The 21,008-nt window shown below is 51.3% G+C and overlaps 1 protein-coding gene across 1 annotated transcript in view; it reads right to left on the bottom strand.

Moving 5' to 3' along the window:
- LOC119956715 (tyrosine-protein kinase Fes/Fps-like) overlaps positions 1 to 20,524 on the bottom strand; it is a 69,736-nt gene extending 49,212 nt beyond the window's left edge. The window contains exon 1 of the mRNA XM_038784052.1: positions 20,419 to 20,524. Within this exon, the coding sequence (XP_038639980.1) occupies positions 20,419 to 20,524 (106 nt within the window). The remainder of the gene's footprint in view (positions 1 to 20,418) is intronic.
- Between the last annotated feature and the right edge of the window lie 484 nt (positions 20,525 to 21,008).

The raw sequence follows: 21,008 nt of genomic DNA, 5'->3' as shown, positions 1-21,008 counted from the left end.
TAGCTTCAAATAACTCCGGCAGATAGCCGTTCTTCACGTGAAGCTCAGGAATCCTCGTCTGACCCGGACAGTATCCCAGACGCACCCAAATCTGTCCGTTTCCATGCACGTATATTCCAGCCAGGCAATCACACCTCTCAGTGTGTAACCCAGGCAGATTCTCCAGTGCGGTACTGAGACAGCACAGCATCAGAGAGTCAGTACTGAGGGAGCGCTGCACTGTCAGAGGGTCAGCACTGAGGGAGTGTCGCACTGTCAGAGGGTCAGTACTGAGGGAGTGCCGCACTGTCAGAGGGTCAGTACTGAGGGAGTGCCGCACTGTCAGAGGGTCAGTACTGAGGGAGTGCTGCACAGTCAGAGGGTCAGTACTGAGGGAGTGCCGCACTGTCAGGGGGTCAGTACTGAGGGAGTGCTGCACTGTCAGAGAGTCAGTACTGAGGGAGTGCCGCACTGTCAGGGGGTCAGTACTGAGGGAGCGCCGCACTGTCAGAGGGTCAGCACTGAGGGAGTGCTGCACAGTCAGAGGGTCAGTACTGAGGGAGTGCCGCACTGTCAGAGGGTCAGTACTGAGGGAGGGCTGCACTGTCCGAGGGTCAGTACTGAGGGAGCGCTGCACTGTCAGAGGGTCAGTACTGAGGGAGTGCCGCACTGTCAGAGGGTCAGTACTGAGGGAGTGCCGCACTGTCAGAGGGTCAGTACTGAGGGAGTGCTGCACTGTCAGAGGGTCAGTACTGAGGGAGTGCCGCACTGTCAGAGGGTCAGTACTGAGGGAGTGCCGCACTGTCAGGGGGTCAGTACTGAGGGAGTGCTGCACTGTCAGAGAGTCAGTACTGAGGGAGTGCCGCACTGTCAGGGGGTCAGTACTGAGGGAGTGCTGCACTGTCAGGGGGTCAGTACTGAGGGAGTGCCGCACAGTCAGAGGGTCAGTACTGAGGGAGTGCCGCACTGTCAGAGGGTCAGTACTGAGGGAGTGCCGCACTGTCAGAGGGTCAGTACTGAGGGAGTGCCGCACTGTCAGAGGGTCAGTACTGAGGGAGTGCCGCACTGTCAGAGGGTCAGTACTGAGGGAGTGCCGCACTGTCAGAGGGTCAGTACTGAGGGAGTGCTGCACTGCCAGAGGGTCAGTACTGAGGGAGCGCTGCACTGTCAGAGGGTCAGTACTGAGGGAGTGCCGCACTGTCAGAGGGTCAGTACTGAGGGAGTGCTGCACTGTCAGAGGGTCAGTACTGAGGGAGTGCCGCACTGTCACAGGGTCAGTACTGAGGGAGTGCCGCACTGTCAGAGGGTCAGTACTGAGGGAGTACCGCACTGTCAGAGGGTCAGTACTGAGGGAGTGCCGCACTGTCAGTGGGTCAGTACTGAGGGAGTGCCGCACTGTCAGAGGGTCAGTACTGAGGGAGTGCCGCACTGTCAGAGGGTCAGTACTGAGGGAGTGCCGCACTGTCAGAGGGTCAGTACTGAGGGAGTGCTGCACTGTCAGAGGGTCAGTACTGAGGGAGCGCCGCACTGTCAGAGGGTCGGTACTGAGGGAGTGCCGCACTGTCAGAGGGTCAGTACTGAGGGAGTGCCGCACTGTCAGAGGGTCAGTACTGAGGGAGCGCCGCACTGTCAGAGGGTCAGGACTGAGGGAGTGCTGTACTGTCAGAGAGTCAGTACTGAGGGAGTGCTGCACTGTCAGAGGGTCAGTGCTGAGGGAGTGCTGCACTGTCAGAGGGTCAGTACTGAGGGAGTGCCGCACTGTCAGAGGGTCAGTACTGAGGGAGTGCTGCACTGTCAGAGAGTCAGTACTGAGGGAGTGCCGCACTGTCAGGGGGTCAGTACTGAGGGAGTGCTGCACTGTCAGGGGGTCAGTACTGAGGGAGTGCCGCACTGTCAGAGGGTCAGTACTGAGGGAGTGCCGCACTGTCAGAGGGTCAGTACTGAGGGAGTGCCGCACTGTCAGTGGGTCAGTACTGAGGGAGTGCCGCACTGTCAGAGGGTCAGTACTGAGGGAGTGCCGCACTGTCAGAGGGTCAGTACTGAGGGAGGGCTGCACTGTCCGAGGGTCAGTACTGAGGGAGTGCTGCACTGTCAGAGGGTCAGTACTGAGGGAGTGCTGCACTGCCAGAGGGTCAGTACTGAGGGAGTGCCGCACTGTCAGAGGGTCAGTACTGAGGGAGTGCCGCACTGTCAGAGGGTCAGTACTGAGGGAGCGCTGCACTGTCAGAGGGTCAGTACTGAGGGAGTGCCGCACTGTCAGAGGGTCAGTACTGAGGGAGTGCTGCACTGTCAGAGGGTCAGTACTGAGGGAGTGCCGCACTGTCACAGGGTCAGTACTGAGGGAGTGCCGCACTGTCAGAGGGTCAGTACTGAGGGAGTACCGCACTGTCAGAGGGTCAGTACTGAGGGAGTGCCGCACTGTCAGTGGGTCAGTACTGAGGGAGTGCCGCACTGTCAGAGGGTCAGTACTGAGGGAGTGCCGCACTGTCAGAGGGTCAGTACTGAGGGAGTACCGCACTGTCAGAGGGTCAGTACTGAGGGAGTGCTGCACTGTCAGAGGGTCAGTACTGAGGGAGTGCTGCACTATCAGAGGGCCAGTACTGAGGGAGTGCTGCACTGTCAGAGGGTCAGTACTGAGGGAGTGCTGCACTATCAGAGGGTCAGTACTGAGGGAGTGCCGCACTGTCAGAGGGTCAGTACTGAGGGAGTGCTGCAAAGCTTTGACAAAGAGAGATCCAGACTCGAAACCCCGGCTCTGTTCTCGTCCCACAGACGCTATCAGACCTGCTGAGAATGTCCAGCATTTTCTGTTTTAGTTTCAGATTCCAGCATCTGCAGTAATTTGCTTTTATGTCTGGATCAGATAAAGCTGGTCACACAGTGGCTGCTGGGCACTCGCTCTGGGGGCAGCTGGTCACACAGTGGCTGCTGGGCCCTCGCTCTGAGGGGCAGCTGGTCACACAGTGGCTGCTGGGCCCTCGCTCTGAGGGCAGCTGGTCACAGTGGCTGCTGGGCCCTCGCTCTGAGGGCAGCTGGTCACAGTGGCTGCTGGGCCCTCGCTCTGGGGGCAGCTGGTCACAGTGGCTGCTGGGCCCTCGCTCTGGGGGCAGCTGGTCGCACAGTGGCTGCTGGGCCCTCGCTCTGGGGCAGCTGGTCACACAGTGGCTGCTGGGCCCTCGCTCTGGGGGCAGCTGGTCACAGTGGCTGCCGGGCCCTCGCTCTGGGGGCAGCTGGTCACAGTGGCTGCCGGGCCCTCGCTCTGAGGGGCAGCTGGTCACACAGTGGCTGCTGGGCCCTCGCTCTGAGGGGCAGCTGGTCACACAGTGGCTGCTGGGCCCTCGCTCTGAGGGGCAGCTGGTCACAAAGTGGCTGCTGGGCCCTCGCTCTGAGGGGCAGCTGGTCACAGTGGCTGCTGGGCCCTCGCTCCGCGACAGCTGGTCACACAGTGGCTGCTGGGCCCTCGCTCTGAGGGCAGCTGGTCACAGTGGCTGCTGGGCCCTCGCTCTGAGGGCAGCTGGTCACACAGTGGCTGCTGGGCCCTCGCTCTGAGGGCAGCTGGTCACACAGTGGCTGCTGGGCCCTCGCTCTGAGGGCAGCTGGTCACAAAGTGACTGCTGGGCCCTCGCTCTGAGGGCAGCTGGTCACAGTGGCTGCTGGGCCCTCGCTCTGGGGGCAGCTGGTCACAGTGGCTGCTGGGCCCTCGCTCTGGGGACAGCTGGTCACACAGTGGCTGCTGGGCCCTCGCTCTGGGGGCAGCTGGTCGCACAGTGGCTGCTGGGCCCTCGCTCTGGGGCAGCTGGTCACACAGTGGCTGCTGGGCCCTCGCTCTGGGGGCAGCTGGTCACAGTGGCTGCCGGGCCCTCGCTCTGGGGGCAGCTGGTCACAGTGGCTGCCGGGCCCTCGCTCTGAGGGGCAGCTGGTCACACAGTGGCTGCTGGGCCCTCGCTCTGAGGGGCAGCTGGTCACACAGTGGCTGCTGGGCCCTCGCTCTGAGGGGCAGCTGGTCACAAAGTGGCTGCTGGGCCCTCGCTCTGAGGGGCAGCTGGTCACAGTGGCTGCTGGGCCCTCGCTCCGCGACAGCTGGTCACACAGTGGCTGCTGGGCCCTCGCTCTGAGGGCAGCTGGTCACAGTGGCTGCTGGGCCCTCGCTCTGAGGGCAGCTGGTGACACAGTGGCTGCTGGGCCCTCGCTCTGAGGGCAGCTGGTCACACAGTGGCTGCTGGGCCCTCGCTCTGAGGGCAGCTGGTCACAAAGTGGCTGCTGGGCCCTCGCTCTGAGGGGCAGCTGGTCACAGTGGCTGCTGGGCCCTCGCTCTGGGGGCAGCTGGTCACAGTGGCTGCTGGGCCCTCGCTCTGGGGGCAGCTGGTCACACAGTGGCTGCCGGGCCCTCGCTCTGAGGGCAGCTGGTCACACAGTGGCTGCTGGGCCCTCGCTCTGAGGGCAGCTGGTCACACAGTGGCTGCTGGGCCCTCGCTCTGAGGGCAGCTGGTCACAAAGTGGCTGCTGGGCCCTCGCTCTGGGGGCAACTGGTCACAGTGGCTGCTGGGCCCTCGCTCTGGGGGCAGCTGGTCACACAGTGGCTGCTGGGCCCTCGCTCTGAGGGGACAGCTGGTCACACAGTGGCTGCTGGGCCCTCGCTCTGAGGGGCAGCTGGTCACAGTGGCTGCTGGGCCCTCGCTCTGAGGGCAGCTGGTCACACAGTGGCTGCTGGGCCCTCGCTCTGGGGGCAGCTGGTCACACAGTGGCTGCCGGGCCCTCGCTCTGGGGGCAGCTGGTCACACAGTGGCTGCCGGGCCCTCGCTCTGGGGGCAGCTGGTCACACAGTGGCTGCTGGGCCCTCGCTCTGAGGGCAGCTGGTCACACAGTGGCTGCTGGGCCCTCGCTCTGGGGGCCGCTGGTCACACAGTGGCTGCTGGGCCCTCGCTCTGGGGGCAGCTGGTCACACAGTGGCTGCTGGGCCCTCGCTCTGGGGGCAGCTGGTCACACAGTGGCTGCTGGGCCCTCGCTCTGAGGGGCAGCTGGTCACACAGTGGCTGCTGGGCCCTCGCTCTGAGGGGCAGCTGGTCACACAGTGGCTGCTGGGCCCTCGCTCTGGGGGCAGCTGGTCACACAGTGGCTGCTGGGCCCTCGCTCTGGGGGCAGCTGGTCACACAGTGGCTGCTGGGCCCTCGCTCTGGGGGCAGCTGGTCACACAGTGGCTGCTGGGCCCTCGCTCTGGGGGCAGCTGGCACCTGGCATGTACAGACACCCCTGGAGTTGTTTAGAGCCGGGACTCAGTGACTCAGTGCGAATCACAGCTCACAGACACAGAGAAGTTGTTAGTCACAGGATGCGCGTGATACCATCTCGGCTTTGTTTGCTGCACTTGCTTCACTGCCTTACAGCCATGGAAGAGGTTTGCACAGACTCACGAGGTAAATGCAACACCCAGCCTTTTGTAGTGCTGATCTGAAGCAACATCTTGCAGCAACTTGTGCTATCTGTTTGAGGTTACACGTGATTCCATCTGCCTCCACCGCCTCGTCCCCTGACCTTTCCGGTTAGATGTCAGCCTAGATTCGCTTTTCAAATAAGTTCAGGTTCCACCTCAAACTATTGACCCCAGCATACTGGCCGACACTCTGCAAGGACGGAGGTACGTCCTTTAGATCGGATGTCAAACTGGCGGCTGTTTCTATCCTTTCAGGGGCCTGTCCAGGATCTCGCAGCATTATTCAAAGTGGAGCAAGGGAGATCTCCCCGCAATGCAAACAGAAAATGCTGGAAAACCACCTCAGATCCGGCAGCATCTGTGGAGAGGGAAACAGAACTAGTGGGCGCAATCCACCGGCCACACTGTGCCGTGGCGACCAGGGGATTTTCACAGTAACTTCATTGAGTATTAATGTATAATAATAATAATCTTTATTAGTGTCACAAGTAGGCTCACATTAACACTGCAATGAAGTTACTGTGAAAAGCCCCTAGTCGCCACATTCCGGCGCCTGTTCGGGTACACAGAGGGAGGATTCAGAATGTCCAATTCACCGAACAGCACGTCTTTCGGGGCTTGCGGGAGGAAACCGGAGCACCCGGAGGAAACCCACGCAGACACGGGGAGAACGTGCAGACTCCGCACAGACAGTGACCCAGCGGGGAATCGAACCTGGGACCCTAGAGCTGTGAAGCCACAGTGCTAACCACTGTGCTACCATGCTGCCCTAGATCTCAAACTAAATAACCTGATCTCCCGTGCTGCCCCTGTAAGCCTACTTGTGACTAATAAAGATTATTATTATGAACTTGTTTGGAAAAGTTGAGAAAATACTATTTTGCTTCATCTTTCTCCTGGACTTTTCTTTGCTTCAGATTAATCCTGGAGATTAATCTTCTATTCCCGGAGGTTCCAGAGCGAGCATTGGCAACCCAACCACCTGGTGTAGTCTCGAAGTATAATTTGCAGCTCAGACATAAAGCACCCAATGTGGTGAATGTGTAACCGCTGTAATTCACACTGTAGGGCAGCACGGTGGCCTAGTGGTTAGCACAACCGCCTCATGGCGCTGAGGTCCCAGGTTCGATCCTGGCTCTGGGTCACTGTCTGTGAGGAGTTTGCACATTCTCCCCGTGTCTGCGTGGGTTTCGCCCCCACAACCCAAAAATGTGCAGAGTAGGTGGATTGGCGCGCTAAAATTGCCCGTTAATTGGAAAAAATAATTGGCTAATCTAAATTTAAAAATAAAAAAAAATAATTCACACTGTACATTACTGTGTCCCTGTGGGCTCTGTCTGTGAGCCGTTGCGCGGCTCTGCCCACAGGGGGAGGTGAAGAGCATGTACAGGCCTCCGCCCTCAGCAGGAAGTATAAGTGCTGCGGTCCTGTGAGTCCGCCCTCAGTTCAGCACAGTCGCAGGCAGGCTCAGTTGTAAGCCGATTAAAGCCACAGTTTACACCAACTCGTGTCTCTGGTTGAATTGATGGTGGCATCAACCAGCTGTCCGCACCTGGTCAAATCTCTCCTCCTCTTCCTCAGCCCAAAACTCCCCAGCCCATTCCTGTTTTAACAGCTGTCTCCCATCATTAACTGCGGCATTCCTCATTTGACAGGTGGGAACTGGAGGGGCCGACTCACAGGCAGCCTGCGGAGCCAGGAATGCGGAGCTTAATGTTCCCAGGTTCAATTTTTTTAAAAAGCTGCTGATTGGATATGCAAGAGAGAAACTGTTTGTGCTGTGGGAAGGAAAGGAAGGGGGGAGAATTCCATTCGGCTGCAGTCAAGCGATTAGGTTACTGGAACGGATTGTAAAGTAATTTGTTCTTTCGTGTGAAGGGTCCAGGTGCCAGGGAACAGAATATAAAACGAGCAGAAAACAATCTGCAGGTCAGGATCCGACGAGAGCACAAACCAGCTGATCTGACAGGTGCCGAGCTTCAGACAGGAGAAAATAACGCAGCGTTTAGAAAAGGAGAGGACAAAGGGAGAGACAAAACGCACAGAATGCTTGCACACGCAAATGTACACACACGCCCATCTGTGTGCGCAAACAGACATGAACATCAAATACTAACACGCAAGCACTGAAATAGTGACAGCTGCGATGTCAATGCAACTCAGTCCGATTTACCAAATCTGTTGTTTGTCATCTCACACAGTGTCATTTGAACAATTAAAAATGTATGAATAAGAAAATGTGATGAGATTAGACAGAGTGGATAGTCAGGGACTTTTTCCCAGGGTAGAGGGGTCAATTACTAGGGGGCCTAGGTTTAAGGTGCGAGGGGCAAGGTTTAGAGGAGATGTCCGGGGTAAGTTTTTTTACACAGAGGGTAGTGGGTGCCTGGAACTCGCTGCCGGAGGAGGTGGTGGAAGCCGGGACGATAGTGACGTTTAAGGGGCATCTTGACAAATACATGAATAGGATGGGAATAGTGGGATACGCACCCAGGAAGTGTAGAAGATTTTAGTTTAGACGGGCAGCAAGGTCGGCACAGGCTTGGAGGGCCGAAGGGCCTGTTCCTGTGCTGTACTTTTCTTTGTTCTTTGATGATAGTTAGAATGATATCTCCTGAGTACAGTCAGGAGGTGGGGGTGAAATGAAATGAAAATCGCTTATTGTCACGAGTAGGCTTCAAATGAAGTTACTGTGAAAAGCCCCTAGTCGCCACATTCCGGCGCCTGTTCGGGGAGGCTGTTACGGGAATTGAACCGTGCTGCTGGCCTGCCTTGGTCTGCTTTCAAAGCCAGCGATTTAGCCCTGTGCTAAACCAGCCCCGTAGGGTGGGGCAGGAGAGACACAATGAATCCTTAAACTGGGGTTCAAAAGAGAATCTCTAATATTGACCCAGTCCTCATCGACAATGGGACAGACGCCAATCAAAAAAAACAGGTGACTCGAATGAGCAGGTTCTTCCCGGAGGTGGAGGACAAATGTGAACGGTGCCAGAGGGGCCTGGCCAGCCACACCCACATGTTTTGGGCTTGCCCCAAGCTTGCTGGGTTCTGGGCCTCTCCGAGGCAATGTCCAAGGTTGTGGGGGTGAGGGTGAAGCCATGCCCAATAGTGGCAATCTTCGAGGTATCGGAGCAGCCAGAGTTACACATGGGGAACGGGGCCAACGCCCACGCTTTCGCTTCCCTAATTGCACGCCGGAGAATCCTGCTCGGCTGGCGATTGGCAGCACCGCTCAAAGCTGCAGACTGCCTCGCTGACCTCTCGGAACTTCTCCACCTGGAGAAGAACAAATCCACCATCCGAGGGTCGGACGATGACTTCCTCAAAGCGTGAGGGCAATTCGTCGGCCTGTTCCAAGACTTGTTGGAAGCCAACGGCGAGTAGGGGAAAAGTGAGAGAGGGGAGAAGATAGACAGGGACACAACTCTTAGGGGAGGAAGAGAGGACGGAACTCAGGGGAACTATAGGGAGAAACACAGGGTGGGGGGAGGCGAAAGCCCCCCCTCTCAAAGCCACAAGGCCGGCAACCGGAAACATTAAGGGAAGGAGGGGCGGGAAAGGGAGAATAAGAGCTAGGGGATAGAACACCCAGAACGAAAGAGAAAGATGCCAAGGAGGGGCCAGAGAGGGGGGACGGGGTGAAGGGAAAGTGGGGGGGAGGAGGAAATGCCAATATTGATGATACGTACATAAGAACCACACGTGCTGTAAATATTGAACGTAAAATGTTACTGTGTATAAATTGTAAAAGCCAATAAAAATATTTTTAAAAAAGTGATCTGCTCATTGTCACATTGCTCATTGTGGGATCTTGCCATGCACACATTGGCTGCCACATTTACCGAGGGAGTGCTGCACTGTTGGAGGTGGCATCTTTCACGTCAGACATTAAATTGCCCCATCAGCCTATCAGGTGAATATAAAAGATCCAAGCTGGGACAATATTTCCGCTTAGTGTCCTGGCAAATATTTATACCTCAGTCTCAAAGACAGATTCTCTGATTATTTTCGCATTACTGTTTAAGGCAGCTGCTCTGCACAATGTGGCTCCCACGTTTCCTACTTTACACCACTGACTTCATTTCATGCCTCATGATTGTGTTGAAGCACTCAGAGTGTAACATGACCATAAGACCATAAGACATAGGAGCAGAATTAGGCCACTTGGCCCATCGAGTCTGTTCCGCCATTCGATCATGGCTGATATTTTCCCCATTCTCCTGCTTTCTCCCCATAACCCCTGATCCCCTTATTAACAAGAACCTCTCTATTGTGTTCTGCTGCTTCGGATAACACTGGCTGCTACTTGATGCAGTCTTAATTAAAGGGTGATCCAGACTCTGAAATAAGTTCAACGTGTTTATTGAACTATTAACACAGTTCTCAAATGAGTTTGACTCTCTGCTAATCTAACTGTAGTAACTCCGTCTAACTGTAGCAGCTTGCTCTAAGCCACGTGCTGGGGTGTGATGCTGCTGATCAGCCCTGTCTAACTCTCTAGATGTCTGTCTGTGGAGAGAGACAGGGTGTGAGTGCCTCATCCCTTTTATAGTGTTCATGTCGCGCCCCCTTGTGGTGATGCCACCTCTGAGTGTCCTGACTGCCCATTGGTTGTGTCCTAATATGAGTGCTCATTGGTTGCATGTTTGCATATCGTGACACTATCTATCTCTGTCTTAAAGACAGTCAGTGAATTGGCCTCCACAGCCTTCTGCGGTGAGGAGTTCCACAGATTCACCAGCCTCTGGCTGAAGAAATTCCTTGTGACCCATGTAGACAACTTGTGAACAATTACACTTTCTGTGGTGGCCATTAGCAAATGTTTTGAATTGTTCTTGCAGATATTTTAAGAATCAAGTATATTTTTGCATCGACTCCGTTACTACAAAGATACTTTGCAAAGCACTTTGAGGCATTCTGATGACATGAAAGGTGCTATATAAATGCAAAGTCTCTCTCAGCTCCGCAATGCAAAAACATCAACAAAAACACCAAACTGAGCATCTGACCTCTCCTCAACCCTTCCTCTTTATCGACTTGGTGAAAAACTGTCAGATCATGTGGGAGTTGTACCTTGAAACGTCCCTTTTTTCTCAGCTTCCTGCATGCTCAGTTACTGGAAAGGTTCAGGCTGCTGTTTTGTCACAATTCAAAAAGGTTGATGCAGCCACTTTGAAAGGGTGTGGAGGAGTTTGTACCTGACACTTAGCACCTACCTTTACAAAGTGGAAATATTTCAAAATCAATTCCATACTGGGATAAAGGTGGTCAACATGAGTGATCCAAACCACATTCAGGTACCTGGGGATTGAAGTGAGCCACATCTGGAAGAGGCTCCATAATGGAACCTCTCCAGCCTGGTGGAGGTAAAGGTAAGGGAGAGCTGCTGCAACTGTACAAGGAATTGGTGAGACCACACCTGGAGTATTGTGCACTGTTTTGGTCCCCTTATTTGACGAGGGATGTAGATGCATTGGAGGCAGTTCAGAGGGGGTTCACTAGATCAGTGTCCTTCAAACTGTTTTTCCGGGGACCCATTTTTACCAATTGGCCGACCTTTGTGACCCAGGCCGGCCGACCTGCGCGACCCACCATTTTCTCTGACCTTGTTTGCTGCTGACAAAAATGGAGGAAATGGTTTTGGGTCCCTTTGGCCCTCGTACACGCTCCTCCAATGGAACCTGTTGGATGAAGGTGAAGCCTTCCTGTGTCGGAAAGAATGGAGTCTCCATCTGTCCAAAGTTCTGAATTTTTTTCCTGTAAAATTTTATCAAATAAACCCCCCCACCCGAACTTGTAAAAAAAAAAAATAAAATGAATAAAATAAATGAATAAAAACCACTACAGAACTTGTAAAACAAAAAGCTGCAACCGTTTTTAAAAATAGCGGCCGATACACCTGCGCGCTTACTTTCAGCGACTGATGCACGAGGACACCAAGGTCTCGCTGAGTATCCGCCTCTCTCAATTTACACCCATTCAAATAATAATCTGCCTTCCTATTTTCGCTACTGAAGTGGATAACCTCACATTTATCCACATTATACTGTATCTGCCATGCATGTGCCCACTCACTCAGCCTGCCCAAATCACACTGAAACATCTCTGCATCCTCCTCACAGCTCACCCTCCCATCCAACTTTGGATCATCAGCAAATTTAAAGATAATACATTTAGGTCCCTCATCCAAATCATTAATATATAATGTGAGCAGTTGGGATCCTAGCACAAATCCCCCACAAGTCACTGCCTGCCAATCAGAAAAAGACCCATTTATTCCACCTTTTTGCTTCTTGTCTGCTGACCAGCTTTCTATCCATCACAAGACACCACCTGGAATCCCATGGGCTTTAACTTTACATAGTAATCGGCTATGTGAGACCTTTTCGAAAACCTTCCGAAAGTCTAAATAAACCACATCCACTGGTTCTCCCTGGTCAACTCCACTAGTTACATCTTCAAAGAATTCTAGTAGGTTTGTCAAGCATGATTTCCCTTTCGTAAATCTTTGTCTGATTACACCACTGCTTTCCAAATGCTGTGCTGTGAAATCCTTGATAATGGACTCCAGCAATTTCCTTACTACTGCTGTTATGCTCACTGTTCCCTGTTTTCTCTCAGCCTCCCTTTATGAATAGCGGAGTTATATTCGCTACCGTCCAATCTGTAGGAAACATTCCAGAGTCCAAAGCATTTTGGAAAAAGACCACCAATCGATCTACTATTTCTAGGGCCACTTCCTTAATTAATAATAATATTTATTGTCACAAGTAGGCCTACATTGTAATGAAGTTACTGTGAAAATCCCCTAGTCGCCACATTCCAGGGCGAAATTCAGGATGTCCAAATTATCTAACAGCACGTCTTTCGGGACTTGTGGGAGGAAACCGGAGCGCCCGGAGGAAACCCACACAGACACGGGGAGAACGTGCAGACTCCGCACAGACAGTGACCCAAGCCGGGAATCGAACCTGGGACCCTGGCGCTGTGAAGCCACAGTGCTAACCACTGTGCTGCCCCGAAGTACTCTGGGATGAAGATTATCAGGCCCTGGAGATTTATCCGCTTTCAATCCCACTAAACCGATTTCCTTCAGCTCCTCATTAAAACCTGTATTTCTCAGAACTTTACATTATTCATGTCGTCCTTTACGAAGGCAGAAATAAAGTACAAATTTAGTTCCTCAGCCATTTCTTTGTTCCTGTTATAAATTCCCCCGTTTCAACATGGGCAAGGCTAAGGCGAATGCAACATGAAAGTGGTGCGCAGGGCGCTGCTAACTAGAACTCAAATGGGCAGGAGCTTCTCGGAGGTAGCGGACAAATGTGCACGTTGCCAGGGAGGCCGGGCCAACCATACCCACATGTTCTGGACGTGCCCCAGACTTGTCAAGTTCTGGACAGCCTTCTTTGAATCAATGTCCCATGTTGTGGGGGTCAGAATGGGACCAACATGTAAATAAAACTGGCAGACAGCCAAGCCAATGTATCCAAAAGGAGAGCAGGGATAGAGGGGAAGTTACCTGGGTAACCTTGTACGTAACACCCCCCCCCCCCCCCCTCCCATTTTCAGATTGTGCTGTCATATGTAAATAACCAAAACCCTAAAAATATGTCATATGAAATACAAAACCAAAAGGTGATGATGCAGCTGTACAAAACCTTGGTCAGGCCACATTTGGAGTACTGTGTGCAGTTCTGGTCGCCTCATTTTAGGAAGGATGTGGAAGCTTTGGAAAAGGTGCAAAGGAGATTTACCAGGATGTTGCCTGGAATGGAGAGTCAGTCTTACGAGGAAAGGTTGAGGGTGCTAGGCCTTTTCTCATTAGAACGGAGAAGGATGAGGGGCGACTTGATAGAGGTTTATAAGGTGATCAGGGGAATAGATAGAGTAGACAGAGACATTTTCCCCGGGTGGAACAAACCTTTACAAGGGGACATGAATTTAAGGTGAATGGTGGAAGATATAGGGGGGATGTCAGAGGTAGGTTCTTTACCCAGAGAGTAGTGGGGGCATGGAATGCACTGCCTGTGGAAGTAGTTGAGTCGGAAACATTAGGGACCTTCAAGCGGCTATTGGATAGGTACATGGATTACGGTAGAATGATGGGGTGTAGACTAATTTGTTCTTAATCTAGGACAAAAGTTCGGTACAACATCGTGGGCCGAAGGGCCTGTTCTGTGCTGTATTTTTTTATGTTCTAATAAAATAAGGTCTTACTTTTTCTTGCTAACTTGTATGCCTCTTTGAATCTAATACAAACTCTAATTTCCTTTGTAAGCCAGGGTCTGGCCACAGTTCCCTTTGCTACCCTCGCGCCAAATAGGAATAAACAACTTTTGGAGTTCACCTATTGGTTCCTTGAATGCTGCCATTGCCTGTCCACTGTCCTTCCTTTCAGGATTCACATGGAGTGAATCAAATTGGTCAAAGATCGGTGATGCTGGGAACCTCTGCAAGAGGCGGAACTCTGCTTTTCTGGAAGAATAGCGACTGCTTACCCTACGAGAGCGGGGCACTTTTAAAATCTAAACGAAAATAATTCATCCGAAATGGCCGCAAAAGGCTTTTAGAAAATTCAGCAAATTTCACTTCCCTTTTTTTTTTAAGGTTAAGAAATTGTAGCCTGCACATTATCTACAGAATGTAAAACGGTGCAACAAATAAAGAGAACAAGATTCTGGAACATAATTGTTTCAAAAGGGAACTGGATTCTTGAGAGAAGGGTTTGAAAGAAAATCAGGGTTTTCCAGGGATGTGCTGTGGATATGGAAACCATGCTATTTCTGAAATGTTCCCCCAATATGTCATGAATTTCTGGTTAACTTTGTGTTTACTGGTGATGTCGGTTGAGGAAAGGCATGAGGATCACTTCCTGTTCCTCAAATATTGCCATGGGATGTTTCATTTTGACCGGATTGACCAGCGCAGAGAGAGAGAGAGAGAGAGAGACGAGGCTAAAGGCAATGCGTTTAGGCCTAGTTCACGGTTAATCGGCAGGACTGCACTTTCCTTCGTACTGGACGGGGTGTCAGTCTACACGTTTGCACTAACCAGAGAACCACAGGCCACAGTCTGAACTATCCACCATTTAGGATCGAGATGTAATTGCTTCATTCTCCACCTCAGAGGAGAGTGGTGCTCAATCATTCAGGCCAGAGATTGATCTATTCTTGGGTATTATAGAGGGAATCGTAAGGATGTGGGGAGAGTTTAGGAAGGTTCTAAGAACGAAGAGCATTCATGGTCTTACGAAATGGCCTATTCCTGCTCCTAATTCTTACATGGGGCGTGAACCCTCAAACTTCTGTTTCCATCACGGAAAGTGGTGAAAAAGTAATGCAATTGTGAGATAGTGGAAAATAATAAGCTAAAGCAGGCGCAATAAAGCTTCCTTCCAACACGGTGAGGAAGTAGGGAGGAGGGGTGAGTGTAAGATGGGATATATGGAGCTTAGGAGGCACGCAAGAGAGAAGATAAGTCCTAGGTGTGCGCACCACAAAAAATCTGTCCTGGTCCACCCACGTCGACACAATACCAAGAAAGCACAACAGCGCCTATACTTCCTCAGGAAACTAAGGAAATTCGGCATGTCCACATTGACTCTTACCAGCTTTTACAGATGCACTATAGAAAGCATCCTATCTGGCTGCATCACAGCCTGGTATGGCAACTGCTCGGCCCAGGACCACAAGAAATTTCAGAGAGTCGTGAACACAGCCCAGTCCATCACACAAACCCGTCTCCCATCCATCGACTCTGTCCACACCTCCCGCTGCCTGGGGAAAGCGGGCAGCATAATCAAAGACCCCTCCTACCCGACTTACTCACTCTTCCAACTTCATCCATCGGGCAGGAGATACAAAAGTCTGAGAACACGCACACTCCTAAAGCAGACTCCTAAATGACCCTCTTATGGACTGACCTGATTAATACTACACCCTGTATGCTTCACCCGATGCCGGTGTCTATGTATTTACAGTGTGGACCTGGTGTTGCCCGATTACGTATTTTCTTTTCATGTATGAAATGATATGTTTGAGCTGCACACAGAAAGATATTTCTCACTGTACCTCGGTACACGTGACAATAAACAAATCCATCCATCCATCCTGATCCATCCTGCAGAATAGGCAGCAACTGAAGGATATTTTCTCATATTTGGAGAAATTGGGGATATTGACAAGGGCTGAGTTCTGGCCCAGCAGATCCGAGATCTATCACCTGTAAATTTAGTGGCTGGGTTAGATTGTAGATCGCCTGTGGAAGGAGCTGGATGGCCAGGTGAATCAGCTGCTCCAGTTCCATTGCTTTACATTCCCATAATGTCTGCATTTAATGCAATCACACTAAATACATTGAAAACACTCAGTGTACACTTTTCTACTAAGCTTCAAACGATTTGAAACTGTTTGCCTCAGAGGGAACATAGAACATAGAACAGTACAGCACAGAACAGGCCCTTCGGCCCTCAATGTTGTGCCGAGCCATGATCACCCTACTCAAACCCACGTATCCACCCTATACCCGTAACCCAACAACCCCCCACCCCCTTAACCTTACTTTTTAGGACACTACGGGCAATTTAGCATGGCCAATCCACCTAACCCACACATCTTTGGACTGTGGGAGGAAACCGGAGCACCCGGAGGAAACCCACGCACACACGGGGAGGATGTGCAGACTCCGCACAGAGGGAGATAAACCTGCAGTGTGAAAGTTAGTCCATTTTAGTGTTAAAACCAATCAATTCGGAGAACAAACTGAAGGAAGTTTAATCAACGTCTGGTTTCAGTGGCCACCTCAGTTACATTATTTTAAATTCTCAACCACTGGTGTAGCAATGGGCCAGCTGGTTGATCTGCAAGCTTGACTTGAAGTCTGAAGTTGCGTTTCGAGGCCTATTTAAGAACTCGTACATACACCAAGCTGGCCCATTCATACATGGGTAGGGAGCCGTATATTGACATCAGGGCTGGTAAGAGGAAGGAGAAAAAAAAGGTCATTCCCATAGCAACTTCCACACCTTCAGGATGGTTCAAAGTGAGTGACAGCCAATGAAGTATTTTTAAGTATAGTCGCTGTCAAACATGCAGCCAAATTGTTCATAGCAAGGTCCCACAAATAGTGGTGAAATAAAGGCTGGGTAATCGGGTTAGGTTGGAGATAAACCCTGACCAGGATGCTGGGAGAACTACCCTACTCTTTACAATGCTGTGGGATCTTCTGTGCCCAGCACAGAGGGTTACCAGGATGTTGGCTTAACGTTTCTGATGATAAAGGGCACCTTTGACAGTGCAGCAGTCCCACACTACTGCCTCAAAGTGGTATTCGTCAAGGAAAAGCTGAAATCAGCCAGAGGTCCTTTATTATAACACACTTAGAGACAAGACGCCTCGGACCTGTGGTGGTGGCGATGTGCTGAACGGACGCACACACTGTGACTCCCGATGGGGCACTGGGTTTTCTGCCCTTTCCGCCCAATGTACGGGCGTTTATTTTTGAGGTAGTATAGCAGGGGTGGGCAAACTACGGCCCGCTAAAGGTCTTTATGCGGCCCACCAAGATCAAGTCATAAAAAAAATAAAAAAAAAAATAAAAATTTTATATTTTAAATTTCTTTTTTTTAATTTTAAGATTAATGGGGGGGGGGCTGTTGGGTTACTGGTATAGGGTGGATACGTTGACTTGAGTAGGGTGATCATTGCTTGGCACAACATGTGTTTCATGTGAAGTTTCAACTTTAAAATATTAATTAATAAAAATTAATTGCTTTTTTTTCTTTAAACTGAGTTACTTTGTTTTTCAAATAAATGTGTTTCATGTGAAGTTTCTACTTTAAAATATTAATTAATAAAAATTAATTGCTTTTTTTCCTTTAAAAACCTTTTATTTTGGCTATTTTAAATATTAATTATTAAACTTAATATACTATGCGGCCCTTTAAAATTGTGAATTTCTGAATGTGGCCCTTGCACGGAAAAGTTTGCCCACCCCTGTAGTATAGGATGCCCCCCCGTTCGTGTCATGTCCAGCAGAAGCAGTCCCAAGCGGATAAGGGAACGTCGGCAGGGTCTGAAGCTCGGAGAGCGCCAGCAGGGAAAACATGGCGGTGGCGGCGTCTGCTGAGGCTGGAGCCTCTCAATGGAGGACCGAGAATTTGGTTAGTTCCCGGCCGATGAATTTAGGAAGCAGCGACAGGAGATGACCGAGGAGCTGAAAAAGGCAACGGAGGAGGGGGGAGCTTTGGCCCCAATCCGGGCAACCATGGAGACGTTGGGCCAACAGATGGAGGTACAGGAGGAGACGATTCAAAACAGGTGGAGGCAGTGTGCTCTCCGATCACAGTGATCGGATTGTCTCTGTAGGCAGGGGTGACGGAGAGTGGAGGGCACTAACAGTCAGGGTTACCCATCTGGAGAACCGTTCCAGATGGCAAAACGTTGGGCAGCTGGAGGGCCTGAAGGGCTCCAACTCCGCGGACTTTATGTCCAAGACATTTGGAGAGTTGGTGGGGGAGAAGGGCTTTGCAAGACCTCCTGATTTGGGGCGTGCCCATAGATCACGGAGGCAGAAGCCCAGATTGGGGCCACCACCTCAGGTGGTGGTTCCATCAATACCTGGACAAGGAGCGGGTCCTGAGGTGGGCGAAGGATTATCGGGACTGTAGATAGGAGGGTCAAGCCACCAGGATATACCAAGATCCTGCGACAAAGCTGGCGAGAAAACGTGCGGCGTTTTAATAAGGCGAAGGTTGCGCTGTACAAGAACGTGAGCTTTGGTGTGGTGGCTCCGGCTCGTCCGAGGGTAACTTTTAAGAAAAGAGACTATTATTTTGATACACTGGAAGATGCAAATTTGTCAGGAAGCATGGACTGGGGATGAATGAAGGTGTTTGAGGACTATGGAGTTTGTTATTTGTTTATGGTTAAATCCATCTGTATCTGGCAGAGGATTTTTGTAATGTGGGTTTAGGATTGTGCTTGTCGATGGGTGTTTATAAGGGGCTGAGTTGGGGATGATATTTTGTATTAAAGAACAAAGAAAATTACAGCACAGGAACAGGCCCTTCGGCCCTCCCAGCCTGCGCCGATCCAGATCCTTTATCTAAACCTGTTGTCTATTTACCAAGGTCTACTTCTCTCTGTTCCCCACCCGTTCATATATCTGTCTAGATGCATCTTAAATGATGCTATCGTGCCCGCCTCTACCACCTCCACTGGCAAAGCGTTCCAGGCACCCACCACCCTCTGCGTAAAAAACTTTCCACACACATCTCCCTTAAACTTTCCCCCTCTCACCTTGAAATCATGACCCCTTGTAACTGACACCCCCACTCTTGAAAAAAGCTTGTTGCTATCCACCCTGTCCATACCTCTCATGATTTTGTAGACCTCAATCAGGGTCCCCCCTCAACCTCCGTCTTTCCAACGAAAACAATCCTAATCTACTCAACCTTTCTTCATAGCTAGCACCCTCCGTACCAGGCAACATCCTGGCGAACCTCCTCTGCACCCTCTCTAAAGCATCCACATCCTTCTGGTAATGTGGTGACCAGAACTGCACGCAGTATTCCAAATGTGGCCTAACCAAAGTCCTGTACAACTGTAACATGACCTGCCGACTCTTGTACTCAATACCCCGTCCAATGAAGGCAAGCATGCTGTATGCCTTCTTGACCACTCTATCGACCTGCGTTGCCACCTATTGTATCGTTTTTTTGGGGGGAGGGGTTTGGGTATTGTTGCCTTTCCCTCTAAGATTCTGTATTAAATTTTGGTTTGGGCGGGGGGGGGGGGTGTGATCGTCGATATATTGTTTTGTTGACTTTGATCTTATTTTTGTAAAGTAACGAGCTGAGGCTTTTGGTTTCGTTTGGCTCAATATGTTGAATGGTTCTGTATCTCGGGGAGTCCGGCCACCCACATTAACACAGCCTTCAATTTCCTTCATCCTGAGACAGGACAGGGATCCCAGAGAACATGGGTCATATCGGCCGGTCTCGTTGTTGGTGAAGGGGCAGCAGGGCGGCGCAGTGGTTAGCGCTGCTGCCTCACGGCGCCGAGGTCCCGGGTTCAAGCCCTATATCTGAGTCATGCATTAAGCTTTTATACTGGGCCCCCTCCTCAAGTGTACGTATCAATACCCCGAGTTCAGGTTGTTTCCAACTGGGCAGGGGTACAAGACAGGGGTGCCCATTATTGCTGGTGCTGTCCGCATTAGCAATCGAGCCGCTGGCCTTTGCATTGAGGTCGGCTACTGGGTGAGGGGGGATAGAGCGAGGCGGGGGGGGGGGGGGGGGGGGGGGGGGGGGGGGATATCCTTCCATGTGGACGATCTGTTACTAAATATTACAGACCCTCTCAAAAATGTTGGGACGATAATGGAGCCGCTCGGGAGTTTTGGCTCCTTTTTGGGGGACAAGCTAAATCTGAGTAAGAGCAAAGTTTTTCCGGTGAACCCCCTCCACATCCCCACCCCGGGGGAGGGGAGCTGACCTGGGGAGGCTACCGTTCCGTCTGGCCAAGACTAGCTTTTGGTGTTTGGGTTTCTGGGGGAGGGGGGGTTTCATCGACTCAATTTTTCTGGTGGGGTGACTGGGGTGGATTCCGACTTGAAATGGTGGGATGCCCTCCCTCTGACCCCAGCGGGAAGGGTACAGGCAGTAAAGATTCTCCCGAGGTTTCTGTTTTGTTCCAGTCTTTCTTCCCAAGAATTTATTTTGCAGGGTTTACAAGTTGACTTCTACTTTTGTTTGGGCAACGAAGACTCCTTGGGTGGGTGGGACGTTTTCGCAGAAGGACAGGCAGTCCGGGGGTGGGGGCGCGTTAGCTTTACCCAATCTGTTTAGTTATTACTAGCATTGGTAAGGTGCAGGGTGGTTCGAAGATTCGAGATCTTTTTGGGGGTGGATGGAGGACGTTTCGTGCAAGGGATCTAGTCTGAGCACTCTGGTTACAGTGCCATTTACATTTCCCCCACTCTTCTATTCCGCTGGTGATAGCTACCTTGTGGATTTGGAATCAGTTTAGACCGCATTAGAAGCTGGGTTCCATGTCCCTCTGACTCCGATCTGTAGAAACCATAGGTTTGTGCTGTCTGACGTACACTCATCGTTTAAGGTATGGGAAAAGGGAGTGATGGAGAGGTTTAGAGATATGTTTTTTGCAGGGTAGTTATGTTGCCCTCCAAGCTACTGGAGAAGTTTCAGCTCTGGAGGGGAAGTGTATTTAGATAGTTGCAGATGCGTGATTTTTTGTGCAAGGAACTTCCTTCATTTCCTCCACCGATTATGGATATGGTACTAGCCGGGGGTGAAGTAGGGGAGGGTAAGATCATGGAAGGTTTATGGTCAGTTGTTAGCTTCACTCAAGGAGGTAAAGAGGAAGTGGGAGGAAGAGTTGGGTTTGGTCCTGGAGTAGGGGATGTGGGGTGAGACTGTGCGTAGGGATCAACTTCCCATCCTCGTGTTCGAGGTTATGTCTGATCCAATTTAAGGTGGTGCATAGAGCGCACCTTTTTCAAAATAAATTTAGAGTACACAATTCATTTTTTTCCAATTAAGGGGCAATTGAGCGTGGCCAATCCACCTACCCTG

Source organism: Scyliorhinus canicula, chromosome 24, assembly GCF_902713615.1.
Source record: "Scyliorhinus canicula chromosome 24, sScyCan1.1, whole genome shotgun sequence".
NCBI classification, from domain to species: Eukaryota; Metazoa; Chordata; class Chondrichthyes; order Carcharhiniformes; family Scyliorhinidae; genus Scyliorhinus; species Scyliorhinus canicula.
This window is presented reverse-complemented; position numbering and strand designations above follow the sequence as displayed.